Genomic DNA, 14565 nt, shown 5'->3' with positions numbered 1-14565 from the left:
ACTTCCAGGAAGGCACTTTGTAGAGCAACCAACTTGCTTCAAACAATGTAGAAACAACAACTGAGGAAAACAGGGTTTGGAAAGTAGTACAGAAGTAGTTCAGACAGACAGAAAGGCAGCCAGAATGCCCAGGACTGGAAGCTAACATGATTTGGAATGTTCTGGTTTATCAGAGAAATAGAAGTTTTTACCATGATGGTTCTCTGGTTTCCTTGTTCTTCTGGATACCCAGGAAAAAAATTCCTTAGAACTGAGGATCTCAGCCGATAGTTTCCAGAAAATATGATCCCTTTCCCCATTCAAAAACAAAAGTCAATTGTTTGTTTTCCCATCACAGCTTGTTGCCTTTTGAGTAAGCTTCCAGTTAGAAATGCAGCTTGTAAATCCCATATTTGACCAACATGCTTTTACTATAGTTTTATGCATGAATTTAGAATACATATAGTGTGTGTCCAGTAAACAAAATGGAGGGGTGTATTTGTTATACAACCTCTGCATGTCACAAAAGCCTACTGTCTATAGGTTGTTCACCATGGTTTGTTATCTTGTCTGGTTCAGACAATGAGATGACCTGCATTTCAGCAACTGCCCACACACAACCCATACTCAAAACCCTTTCACGTGAGTTATCTTGTAATCTGATCCCAGCCATTTTGCTGTGACTCACACCACAGTGGCTTGTGCAAAGCAGCTGCTTGCGTTCCACAAACTTTGCCTAAGAAAAATCCCTTTTCCTCTTTGCTGTTTCACAGTGGCTTTAGCGAAGAGGTTGTGTGCTACACAGCAGGCAATATTCCACAAACCCCTTCCGCACCAAGGCTTGTACGTGCTGGAGTCACATGGGTCACCCTGCAATGGAATAGAGCAGAAGGTTGCACGCCGGAAGAAGTGATTACATACACGCTAGAGATTCAGGAGGAAGATAATGTAAGTTGTGGCTTAATACCATTCAGTCCAGAAAGGTCTGCTGCCAACAGGAATTGAGAGAGTGTTCACCCAACCTTCCTCCCATATTTGTTCCCCTACATGTTTGGCAAAATGGAGCAGTGTCCTCCTTTTCTTTCTGTCCTGCAGAGAGGACAAAGCCAAATTCTTTCAGGAGGAGCACCTGTGAAGGGGGCTGGAAAAGGCGGAAGTGCCAAAGCCTCGCTGCCGTTTATTGGCACCTTGTCGGCTTTGGAGCTCACAAACACAAGACACAATGCTTTAATGGCAGCCTCTGCACAATGCTATGTACTAGTGGTGAATTCCTCTCTGAGTATGAATCATAATGTAAACAGGATGGTATCATCTTCACACAAACTGAAATAGCCCTGAATGCACATTTGCAAGAGAGGGAAGTATCAGAAGGCCTGATTACAAAAAAATCAAAGTGTAACGGGGAAAACCCTAAGAGAGAAATACCCCAAAACAGTCCAATGAAGAGATAACATACTCAGTGACTACAGAACACTGACTAACTGTTGGGTGCGTGGTGGGCATCAAACACTTGATGGAGTTCGGTGGGATTGAATGGAGTATTCTTGAAGGAGGACATTGCTGGCTGGACAGAATCATGAACAAAAGATCGCCGCTCTGCAACATCTTGCTGTTGTGTACCATAACATTTTTCTGTAGGTCTTGTGTGACTGCTTTAATATCCACATCTTTAATATCCAGGTTGACCAAGGACATTCCATAACATGTATAGAGTTGTTATGGAAGAGCTTCCTAAATCCATTGCAAATGAAGACTTAAGTTAATTCTTTAACCCAAGATGCCTAATATTTGAAGGTATTGTTCATCAAATGTGCCAGGTTGAAATGCAACACTTCAGCATTTTATGAAACATTTACAGCACGTGACATTTTGCTGTGATCTCATAAAAACATAATAATTGGATTGGGCCCAAAATATTTCAGTCCCCCACCCACAGACCATAGCATTCACATTCCAGTCCTCTGTATGCGCAATCGAGTCATGGTGTGCCAGAAGTGAAAAATTTGCCAAGCATTCCTGTGTGTCCTCAGTTTCCATGAGAGCTTGTAGTAGAACGGAGCACTCAAACTCCCTAGAATTTTTTTTTTACTTTCTGGACAGCTTTTCTTTCAGTCCCTGTTGTCTGTGCAGAATGTGCCACCCTAACTTGTGTAGCCTGCTGTGTACACTGTGCACAGTGGCGTCCACCAACAGTTGTGGAGTTGTGGAGCGAAGGAGACCTGCTAATTAGGCCAGTCAGTTGCAATCCCATTATTCTGACTTACTGCATTCAGACAACCACACCTAGCTTTGCTGGGAGCATTGATTCTTTAATGGCTGCAAGGCTATTAGGATGGAAGAGCATAGAAGAGGTGTTCCTTCTCAGCCCAGCCTTGCATAGCAAGATGGGTTCTGTGCAGCTGACAGGAGCTGTCTGCTAATGGCAGCATTGCCAGTAAAAATCAGTGTTATTATTATTAGCTACATAGTGCTTATTATCATTAAAAACTCTAAGTAGGTTGCATGCAAAATATTAAAATCACAAAACCATTAAATATTAAAATTGCAAAAATGTATAATACAACATTAAAACATTCTAACAACTTTAAGATGCAAAGAAAAATAAAAAGTAACACTAAAATAGGGGTACAAAGGCAGTTCTGTTGCACAGCTTGTGTCTGTTTATGCTCTTGGCATCTTGTCTCATCATATTGCGCTGGGATGACGGTGCCTTAAGTCAGTCCTACGTCCTTGCATATCAGTGTGACAACTCATATAGTGGGCCCATAAATATGCAGTGCTCCACAACTCTTATTCCAGGTCCTTTCCTCTTCCCATGAAGTTCTACTTCATTGCTTCTTTGCCTTTGCAATGAAGTCTAGTTGTTTATAAACAATCCTTCTCTCAAGCTCTCCACACCTGGATGAACAGGTAAAATGCTGCTCAGTGCAGAATATCTCTCTAAAAGAAGGAAGCTTTCTGTCCTGCTTGTAGTTTTCTTCTCTTGTCAGAAGGAGGAGCATTTTTGCTTATGAAAGAAATGCAGAAGTGTTAAATCTCTTTCTCTCTGAGGGCCAAATTCAGTTTCAGAGAAACTCTGGAGGCCACATTGCAGTGGTAGGTGGGTCCAAAGGCAAAAGAAGCAGGGGCAGGACTACCCCGAAGACCAGCATGTTTTAGCTTAAAGCCTTTACTGCTAGTAATTAAGCCTTAGAAGAGGCTTCAAAAATGAGGGGGGAAATATACAAAAACTGAACCACCACCAAAGGATTGGTGTGCAATGGAGACAAGGTGGGCCAAGGGGAAAGGACTGTGGCCTTCTGGTGAATTCCAGATGGCCAGTGTTGTCTCCTGGACCTGAAGATCCACATCTCTGCAGTGAATGTTCATCCTTAAAGCTAGCTGCATGGGCTCACTGGGTATGCAGCCCAGACAGAACATATCCCCGTGTTAAGCACTCACAGTCCACACAGCTGTGGATTGCACTGTATACTCAGATGTTTGTTCTCAGCATGAGGTAGTTTCAGTGGAAAGAGAGCCACCCAAGTTCAGAAATAAGGGATTCAGAGCAGTCCTGATAGGCAGTGACCATTTTTGCTCTAAGGCTCTCAGTAACCAGCCTCAACCTTTTAGTCCTTTCTTTTTATAATAGGGCATACAGTGGAAACTCATCTCTGGTCTGGCATTTGGTAACCAACCTAATTAAGTGCATTAGGTTGATGCATTTAATTCTTTTCTCCTGCTCCACCTTTAGGCCAGTACCATTTTCTTTTCAGGGTCAAGTAAATCAGAACCAAGGAAGATTTGGGAGAAATTTGGCAGGAGAAAAATGTTTATTTATTTATTTAAAACATTTTTATGCCACCCCCATTGCAACAAAGCCTTGGAGCGGCTCACAACAAAAACAAAATACATAAAAATAACAATTATACAAGTAAAAATATTAAAACCTGGTGCATCTCAGCTTAAAAGATTTAAAATCCTATAAATACAAATAAATTAATAATTAAAATGAGTTTTAAATAAAAAGGTCTTAGCCTGGTGCTGAAAAACAAATAACGATAGCTCCAGGCAGACCTCTCTGGGGAGCGCATTCCATAGATGGGGCGCCACTGCAGAGAAAGCCCTCCTCCGGGTACTCACCCTCCTAATATCATTCACAGAAGGTTCCCAGAGAAGGGCATCTGTTGCTGATATCAAGGGGCGGGAGGGCATATATGGATGCAAGCGTTCCTTTAGATACCCAGGTCCCAAGCTGTTGAGAGCTTTAGAGGTCATAACCAACACCTTGAATTGGGCCTGGACTTCATACGGGAGCCAGTGGAGCTGACGGAGCTGGGGTTATATGAGAACAACACCCAGTCCCCGTCAGCAGCCTGGCAGCTCTATTCTGCACCAACTGAAGTATCCAGACTGTCTTCAAGGGTAGCCCCACTTAGAGCGCATTACAGAAATCTAATCGGGAAGTCACCAACGCATGTGTCACTGTCGCCAGGCAGTCGTTCTCCAGGAAGGGACGCAGCTGATGGATCAGCCGAAGCTGAAGGAAGGCACTGCTCGCCACCGCTGTCACCTGAGCTTCTAAAGACAGCTCAGGGTCAAGGAACACTCCTAAGCTGTGAACCCTGTCCCTCAGAGGGAGTGCAACCCCATTTAGGACAAGGCCCAAGTTCCTCATCCCAAGGCCCAAACCACCCACCAACAGGACCTCCGTCTTGTCTGGATTGAGCTTCAGTTTATTGGCCCTCATCCAGCCCATTCCCTCGGCCAAGCACCAGTTCAGTACAGCCACTGCCTCACCTGGATTGGTGGAAAACGAGAGGTAGAGCTGGGTATCATCAGCGTACTGATGATTCCGCAGCCCACACCTCCTGATGACCTCTCCCAGCGGTTTCATGTAGATGTTGAATAGCAAGGGGGACAAAATGGACCCCTGCGGAACTCCATGGCATAGCTGCCATGGCGCAGAGCCATAGTCCCCCAGCACCACCTTCTGAAATCGGCCATTGAGATAGGAGCGGAACCACCGCCACACAGTGCCTTTAACTCCCAATCCCGCTAGCCTATTCAGAAGGATACCATGGTCGATGGGATCGAAAGCCACTGAGAGGTCCAGGAGAACTAACAGGGACACACTCCCCCTGTCTCTCTCCCTGCACAGGTCAACATACAAGGCAGATTAAGTGCCGTACCCAGGTCTGAAGCCAGACTGAAATGGGTCCAGATAATCAGTTTTATCCAAGAGTGCTTGGAGTTGTCCCGCCACCACCCACTCATAAAAATATGAGCCATATTTCTATGTTTCTATGCTGTCCGTGTACCAGCAGGACCTACTGCTAGCAGAACAGGGTTGATCATCACGGAAAGGGCAGAAAATGAACAAGGCAGATCAGCAAAGGCTGCAGAGTGGGAAGCCCCGCTGACCTGTCCCTCTATTGATCAGAGCATTTATTCTCGTTTCCATGGTTCATTTAGATGCACCAACTCCCAGTGGATCCTGCTGGTTTAATGGATGAGTGGGAGTACAGCAGCCATATTGGATGCTGCCCTTTGACTGCAAATTGATAACCATGAATGGCATAACACCACAGCAGCTTTATGTCTGTGGGAAACAATCCATGTTGCTGGAGTACACCATGCCACTGAGAGTGCTCTGGTTTGTTATTTAACTTACCTTTTACTTTACATCCTAGGATAGTGTGTTTCACCCAAAGTACACTGGAGAAGACCGGACCTGTACTGTGAAAAACCTTAAAAGAAGCACACAATATAAATTCAGGGTATGTGGTCTTCCCGATTTTTAATGCTCTAGTCTAGTCCATTGCGAGAATGTACTGTTGAGTAGGAGAGAGGAGGAGGCAAGAAAACAGGGCAGCGATTTTGGGGAGTAGATGAAATTGCTGCAAAGCGTGGCTCCACCCTAAGCAGTTTCTGTAAGCATTTATCACTGGGAAAAGGATCTAGCCTGTTTCTCTTGGGAGAATTCTTAATTGCCTGATACAGAATATTACTGTTGAAGTTACATGTTTACAAAAATAAAACATCTGCTGAAAATGGTCTAATTTGTGGGATTTTGCAAACAGCATGAGTAATAAAAATTCAGCTGACACAAAACCAATATATCAGAAATTATACAATGCAAACCCACTGCAAATATTACTCTGTCTGTCTAAACTCAACAGTTTAATACAGCATTGTTGGCATGAGAGATTCAAACGCAGTAGGGAAGCATGATTTATTAGAACTATGCATAAGGGGCACGTCAAGCATGTACTTATTTTTAGGACGGATCAGCACTTGGGCTTTCCTCAATTATTTGCTTGGTGTGCAATCCTATTGCCCCCTGGCATTATCTGGAGGTCCATAAGAAAGGTCTGAGTCCCAGCTCCAACCTTGGAAAAATATTCCAAGATTGAAGCAGGGATAGCAACCTTGGAAAGTTGTCCTTCCACGATCACAGCTGGTGTGGTTCTTTCTGCACTGGTTGGGCTCTTAAAGCAAAAGTCTGTCTGGGGAACTAGGGGAATGGGCAAGGCACTGCCTGGAGAACCTCAGCCTCATTTAAATGACCAAAATTGTCTGTCTAAGTGTTTTAGAGGGTGCAAAAAGCATAAAGGCAATCCTAGCATCATGTTCCTCCCACCTTCCATTGGTTGCATGTAACCCTCTTGAGTTCAGTCGGTTACAGGTCACTGCATGGGATGGCATTCCTAATTAACTAAACTTGCATATATCACTGTATTTCTACTGTCTCAGTGTATGTGCAATTTTGTGATACTGAAGCAGGTGTAAGATAATTAGCAAACTGCTGAACAGAAAAATTCCATGCATTGTTAGAAGCGATGAGCATCTTTAATATTTTCCTTTTCATTCTCTGTTACCATAACACTGCAGGACCAAAATAGGCTCAAAAAATAAACCTGTCATTAACTCCAGTTAAGATTGGTTCTTGCCAATTAATTAACCCTCTGCTTAATTTATCATCTGATTTTAAATTATCTATTTATTTAGTCTCTTCATGTTGCACATGCAAATTTACACACTTCTGACTGACATACTATTTCATTATAGCTCCAATATGACTGTGAAATATGACTTGTTTTCAGTGTTCAGATTTCACTTGACATGTAATTTTAGCTCATTGCCACACAGTGGCACCCTAACTTTTTTGACAGGTCGATCCATGATTGTGCATGCAAAGATTAAGTTGGTATGAAATATAGTTTTGTGTGCACACTCAGGTGTATAGTCAAGTGGATAACAGGAAAACAACTCCATTGTTTTTCTTGGTTTTTACCTAATTGCTCAATAAAGATTGAAGTGCAATTCATTCTTAAAATATGCATTGCCCATTGTGGGTTTTACTGAAAATTGTTGGATGCAGCATTACCCAATCCTTGAGCTTAGTGGACAGGAGACAAATTACAGACCTCTGTTGCCTCCTTATTCTAAAATCCACGCAACAGCAGATGTGATAACTGCATGCAATATAGCTTTTCCTACAGGGGTACTGTAGAGAAACCAATCTAACAATCATAACATAACAATCAGTTATGCCAAGGTGCTGTGTTTATGTATGTGCCCACTACAAACAACGTAGCTAAGTGGATAACACCCTCCATCTTCTCAGCAATCTCTCCGTAATCACTCCAGGTTTACCCGGCGTGATTAATCTCTCACGAGGTTGGCATTGCTCATGCTGTTCCTTCATTCACTATGAAGCTCACACTAGAGTTGATCAACACCGTATCGTGAAGACACATGAAAAACCATACCAAGCTTTTCACCAGCCACATGCACTTTGCAGGAAACCAGCATGCTAGGCACCTCTAGCATAGCTGCATTGGTGCTGTGCAGCAGGAAAAGGGCAGGGCAGGTGTACAAACCGGTATCGCCCTACTGCACCTCAGAGCTTCCAACTAGCCAGGGGAATCTGGGTTTGGTAATGTTGCATCTGCTCCCCTCAATTTGCAGCAGTCTTAACTGTCCCTCTTCATTGCACCTCTGCTCCTTGAGATTTCCACAGTTATTTAAACATCTGATTACAAAAAAATTGCTACTGATTGCTTTTCAAGGCAGAAGGTGTGATCCAGAGGAGTTTAGACATGCTAAAAGTCCACTGAAATCAGGATTACTGTGAAGTATCCTCCAGTTTTCTGCAGTTTAATTAACTTCATAGGGTTTGTGCCTATCCAGCTTCAGCTTCTGGCTTTGGCAAGGCCTGCTGAGGCATTCCCTGAGACCTGGTGGGCTCTAATATCAAACCTAGCTGTATCCTTATGCAAAGCACATTACTTTTTCTCTCGAGCGATTCAGCTGTGAATTGCTTCAGAGACTCCTGTACTGTGCAGCTCGGCAGACAGACTTATAGCTCATCACATTCATTTTGTTCCAGCTAATTGCCTCCAATGTAGAAGGGAAGAGTAGTCCTAGTGATGTCTTGGTCTGCACAACAAGCCCTGACAGGCCAGGCGCCCCCTCAAGACCTGTTGTGAAAGGGCCGATCACATCTCATGGCTTCAGCGTGAAATGGGGTAAGAGGCCTCTTCCATCTTGCAAAACATCTGTTGCTGTGCATCTCACACCCTAAAAATCAAGGGGCTATTTGGCATCTAAGAAGGCACATACTGGACTGGTTTCTTTGGCCTGCAGCCAATAGTGCTGTTATAGCTCTATGAGTTCCCTTGCTTCTGTCGCAAGTACAGTTAGCACAAGGAGAACTGGCCCATTCCAAAACAACTTTGGAAAATGCTTGTTTCCAGAATGGTGTAGGTCAGTGGCATTCCCATCTCCAGGCTCTGCTGCCCTGCCTCCTTCTGGAAATCAGAGTTTCCACTCTTCCTGGTTTCTTTACAAAGTGCTAGCTTCCTGGTACTATAGTGTTGGATCTTGCTTGCTTGTGGGCCGTGCTGGATGCCGCCCTGGATGTTCTCTGTGCCCTTTTAAGAATTCTATGACTTTGTGTGTTGGCGTCTACTTCTGCAGACTGGTTGGACACTGAGATAGCAATGAAGAGAACCAGGCAGGAGCAGGTGGGGAGCAAGTACAATGGTCCAAGGAAGAAATTGGGCCTTGGAGAAAAGACGATAGAGTTAACTTTCATAACATAAATGCAGCAGCTGACATACTTTTGAATCTGCTTTGTCCCATCTTCACTGCATAAATGGACCACATGTACAGTACCTGGCAGAAATGTTCACTCTCCTTTTGGGTTTTCCATGATTTTTTGTTACAACCTGGAATGGAAATGGATTTAACTGGCATAGTTACCACTTGATGCAGACAATGCTCAACCCTGTGAAGGTGCAAAATACATTTGGTGTGGCACAAAAGTTAAGTACACAAAAACAAGTTAGCACTAGTTGGTTGCATAAATATGGCAACACGTGGGAGAAGCACCTTTGGTAACAATTAAAGCTGAGTCTTCTTGGGTAAGACTTTTACATCTGGATCCTGCAGTGTTTTCCCATTTTTCCTGGCAAAACTGCTCTAGCTTTTTCAGGTTGGATGGGGACCTTTGCTGAACAGCAGCTTTAAAGTTTTGCCACAGATTCTCCATTGGACTGAGGTCTGCACATTTCCAAACCTTTTAAATACCCTTAGTTATATTTGTATGCATCCTAAGCAGTGTGTTAAAGGAGATGCCATTTCAGGAATAGCAAACAGCAGGTCGTGGGGACACAGAATTGGCAAATAACCTAAATGAAGCATCTAAAAATGTGCATAGAAATTCCAGATGTCTTCATTATCTCACGCATATAGTAAAAAGGTGGTACACCAGGAACTTTCTAGTTTCCAAAGCAATAAAGCATTGCGTTAAAACAGTTGCTATAGACTTACTTTTGCATATAGGACTCCATAAAAATGTAAAACAGAAGGTAGGAAGGGGAAGGAGCAAAGAAGGACATAGCTCTCTCCTTGTTGTTGTTGTTAGTTGCGAAGTCATGTCCGACCCATCATGACCCCATGAACAACACTCCTCCAGGCCTTCCTGTCCTCCACCATCCCCCGGAGTCCACGCAAGCTCACACCAACTGCTTCAGTGACTCCATCCAGCCACCTCATTCTCTGCCGTCCTCTTCTTCTTTTGCCATCTATTGTTCCCAGCATTAGGCTCTTCTCCAGGGAGTCCTTCCTTCTCATTAGGTGGCCAAAGTATCTGAGCGTCATCTTCAGTATCTGTCCTTCTAAAGAACAGTCAGGGTTGATTTCCTCTAGGATTGACTGGTTTGATCGCCTTGCGGTCCAAGGGACTCACAAGAGTCTCCTCCAGCTATCCCCTTAATTCCATTAAAAGTCTGTATGAGATCTTCTTATGAAAATGGGGGCAGCAAGCCTAACTTGGTCAAATGTCAGTCAATTTCCTTGGTAACTAAGTGAAGCTTCTGAAACAGAATCTGGTGGATTTTATTTGGATCAGGGACCAATACCAGTGTTTGAGAGAATTTGTTGCTGACAAGAATAATAAATGAATGGTCCAGTATTGACTTGCAAAGAACTGTTTTCTCCCCATTTACTGACATATTTTTTGTTTGTTTTTAACAGAGCCTCCTCAGGATAATGGTGGTTCGGAAATTCTGAATTATCTGTTAGAGATTTCAGAAGGAAGCTCTGAAGGTAAGTTGAGCAAATTTATATTTGGTACAGTTATCTATAATTACAGTTGTTTACGAGAAAAGATTGTGGCAGGAACAATTTCATAACCAACAAGAATATACAAAATAATTTAGCATTTTATCACCAAGTGATCCTTATTCCCCAAGAGGTCTTCGATTATGGATTTATTTGCTTTAGAATAAATGAGCATAGCAATGTGAAATTTGTACATGCAGGAAGCCAATGATACAGTTCATTTTGCAAAGGAGCCATAAACAATTATTTTCAGAAGTTGATTCAGTTTCTTATATTTCCAAATCATTTGTGTTGGACCACAAAACTTGTGTTTTAGATTAAGTTATGGCAGCTTTCTCCAACCATGCACTGAACTTCAATTCCCAAAATCCCCCAGTCAGCTATGCTTTTTCAAGCTGGAGGATACCACATTGGGAAAAGCTGAGCTCTCTCCCACAGAAAAAAGAGAATGCCTTGTATATCTGAAAAATAACAAACCAGCAAACAAGCAAAGAAAAACCACAGTTCTAATGGATAACTTACTTTAAGCAAGTCATTTCAGCTGATCAGCTGGCCTTCTTGGTAGAAGTCTCTGGCCGCTTCTCCCCGTAACACATCTGTTGGCATTAATCGCTGGAAGGCCTGTAGCATAATGAAGTCTATTAGTCCTGCGCTGTTGTTTATCAGTCACTGAAGCAAGTCCAATTAACCTTACAGCAAATCAATGGGAAGTGGCATACAGAGGATCTGCTACAGAATGTATGTGCACATACTTGAAGCCAGGCACTTTGTATAAGCTCCGGGCATGCTGTATTAGCACTGGTGGACACAGTCAGGTAAGGTTTGCTATGGCAGTGAAAGGTGTCTTTTTCTTCTCCTTGCCCGCCACTTTGTAAAAGCTTTTCTTGTGCTGTGCATTATCCCTCCTGCTCCTGGATAATTATTAAATATGAGCCAGAACTCATATTTTATATGTCATATATAAATGGAAGAAGTGTAGTCAGATTCTTATTCTCCGTTCACGTACCATTCTACCTTGCATGTTTAAGTGAACAGGACAAATAGAGCATAGGAACTTCAAGGCCAAAATCTATAAATCCTCGGCAGTTATAGGTAGCCTATAAATACACGTATAACTCAATCATTCAATCAATCATTATGCTTACTCGGATCATGTCAGTGAGCAAACAACAGAGCACAAAGTTCCTGATAATCTACAACATGTTGATGGAATGGATTTTACAATGTCATGCAACCCAATTATTGAACAGAGATTTGAGCGCATGGCCACTGAGTCAGGTGCCAGGGCCAAATGTACAGAAAGAAGGAGCAGGGCCAGTGGGCATTTCTCCCCTCATATTAACCACTTGATGTGAATGTCCAAATAGGGTACGTTAACTCATGTTTCTAACTCATGTTTTTCTTTTTCTAGTGTTCTGAAAGTTTACTTGTTCATACTTTAAGCGTTGCTCCGGGCCAGTGTCAACCACCCAGAGTTGTTGGGAAACCAAAGCATAAAGAAGTGCAGCTGCAGTGGGGTAACTTTGCTTGTAATCTTTTTGTTTCCAGCAATGCACTACTCTATGGGCACCAGCTTGTGCATATTTAGAGTGGGAAAGGGGCTAAATATCGGAGGCTGTCTTTGACTCTCTCTATTCCCCAGCCAGCATGCTGTTGAATCCAACATGCTGCAAATTGTAGGAACTTTTCCTGTCTAAACAGGCATAGAATTGCACCCTAAATTGCCTTTGGTAGATGCCTCAAGGGAGGCGGCTTGGGTAAATATCGCAATAAATAAAGATGTGTACATGTGGTTCCATCTTCATTTCTGAAATCATTGTTGAGATATTGAATTCATTATGGCTTTTAGGATAATTTGCCTTTCCTAATTATTACTGCGATACTTTGATCTGCATATCAAAGCTAACAAATTCTATATGGAATATTTTGTAGCTTCCAAGAACAGTTTAGCTTGAAAAATTAGCTGGATAAAATTTTTTTAAAGCTTTGATATCTTAATCCTACCGATGTTTACTTGCAAACATGTCCAATTCCAAACATGTCCAATTCACTGAGACTTACTCCCACTGATTACAGTGAGCCTCATTCCCTAATACATGTATAACATTACATCCCTAATCATATGAAAAAGATTATATACCATTACAAGGCAGCTTTAGAATTGACAAAGCTGAGCAGATGTTTCAAGTCCAGGAATGTAGGTATTGGGGCAGGTTCACACATAATGCTAAGCCCCGCTGTGAGTATGAGCCCTTATGAACACGGTCACACATTCAACAGCTCTTTTTTCTCAGGGAATTTTTGCTGTTGTACAAGTCTGCCTCTCCGATATTTAGCCAAGCACGTCCATTTTGTTCTCACCTGCTTCACCACTTACATTGCTAGCTAGCAGCCACTTTTAAAAAGTCTGCTTCATGTTACTCTAAGGTAAGCACACCTGCTCTCAAAACAAGGACACCTACTTGCAAAGAGTCTTTTCTTCAGCTCTCAGCTCACCCAACCCCACCCTTCCTGCTTGCAACTTCCCTCCATGATTGGTTGCCACATCTTGCTATGACTTACAATGAGTAGTGAGCAAGACCAGCAAGCATGCAGAAAGGTTGCGGCAAGGCAATAACTTGGAGTGAGATATTGCAGAAATGTAAAGGGAATCGCCTGATGCGAAGAGATGAAGGAAGGTGGCAAGAGTGAGCAAGAGCGAAGGAGTAGCAGGGAGGTCTGTTGTTCTTGTCAGGTGGTCCTCTAGCCTTCCCAGAAGCCCACAGTGAAGTCATCCTGAATGATACTGTGGGCATCAGCAACCAGAAACAAGCCACATGTTCTTACAGTGGCTTGTCCATGGAAAATGCAGATGACTCATGGGGGTTTGTTATGTCATGTGAACCAGGTTACAGTTAGGGATGTGTGCGGGATTTGTTTTGAGGGTGGGAATGTGTTGGATCCTCTGGGCTCAGTTGCCCGTTGTACATCCTTCATTCCGCGATCATTTGTGGGCTTCCTCATGGCTTGGCTTGCTTTCTAAGACCAGCCTGAGCATGAGAGGAAGTTTGCCAATGGTGGAGGGATGGGTTCAGCTGAGCTGCATCCCAGCCCTTGCCTCAGTATCAAAATGTATGGCAAACCATTTGCCTTGTTTATCCCCTGCAGCAGGAATTACCCTAGAAGCAGCGTGATGAGGCTTAGACTTGTGTGATATAGCAAACACAACTGAGAGTGTCTTCCGATATTAAATTTAGTAGACAGGCACAAATATCGGGATACAAGCTGTATACACTGAGCATTCCTGATGCACTGAGCAAAATTATACATGTTAAATGCCACTTTTGTGTCTTTTCTGAGGAAAGTGGCAAGTTACACGGATGTGTGGTTCACAATGACACAGTGCAAGTGCATTTTTGAGAAGTGACTTGGACTGTCTGCTTCACCTGCTGCTCTTAGCAGAGCGTGTGTGATACATACCCAAAAAATGAAGTGCATTTGTAGCATCAGGCACAGCAGCAATGTCCTGTCTCTCCCCAGATGCTCCCCCTGTGTCAGAAAGCAGCTGTCATATCTCAGCTTACAGCGTGGAAATGACTGGGCCTGAAGAGGCTGTTTCAGAGGTGTACCATGGTCCGGACCTCGAGTGTACCGTCAGCAACCTCCTCCCTGGGACAACCTACCACTTCAGAGTGAGGGCTTTGAATGATGGAGGGGTAAGTGAGCTTATCCAAACCTGCTTCTAGAATAAGATAAGTGTGTCATGAGCACTACAAATTTGTTTACTGCATTTAAAGCCTGCCTGTCTGCCTGCCTCCCTCCTTTCCAAAGAGCCCAAGGGGGCATCACACACACACACACATGTGCACGCACACACACACAGAGAAAGAGAGAGAGAGCAAATGTAGGTTAGTGTCATGCCTGACAGCTCGACAGAGATGTCTACTCACGAGGAAGAGGCAGGAGCTAACAGTGAGAGTCAGGCATTGGAACAAG

At 43.3% G+C, this 14565-nt stretch overlaps 1 protein-coding gene across 1 annotated transcript in view; it reads left to right on the top strand.

Moving 5' to 3' along the window:
• Window positions 1–14419, top strand: part of LOC123025692 (fibronectin type III domain-containing protein 3B-like) — a 246434-nt gene extending 232015 nt beyond the window's left edge. The window contains exons 13-19 of the mRNA XM_044434665.1: window positions 753–927; window positions 5652–5738; window positions 8354–8492; window positions 10504–10575; window positions 11287–11405; window positions 12002–12107; window positions 14110–14419. Coding sequence (XP_044290600.1) covers window positions 753–927; window positions 5652–5738; window positions 8354–8492; window positions 10504–10575; window positions 11287–11405; window positions 12002–12107; window positions 14110–14315 — 904 coding nt within the window. The 3' untranslated portion in view covers window positions 14316–14419. The remainder of the gene's footprint in view (window positions 1–752; window positions 928–5651; window positions 5739–8353; window positions 8493–10503; window positions 10576–11286; window positions 11406–12001; window positions 12108–14109) is intronic.
• The last annotated feature ends 146 nt before the right edge of the window (window positions 14420–14565 follow it).

This window comes from Varanus komodoensis, unplaced genomic scaffold, assembly GCF_004798865.1.
Source record: "Varanus komodoensis strain SLA01 unplaced genomic scaffold, ASM479886v1 scaffold28, whole genome shotgun sequence".
Taxonomy (NCBI): domain Eukaryota; kingdom Metazoa; phylum Chordata; class Lepidosauria; order Squamata; family Varanidae; genus Varanus; species Varanus komodoensis.
Note: the sequence above shows the minus strand (reverse complement) of the source record. Positions and strands in the feature narration are given on the sequence as shown.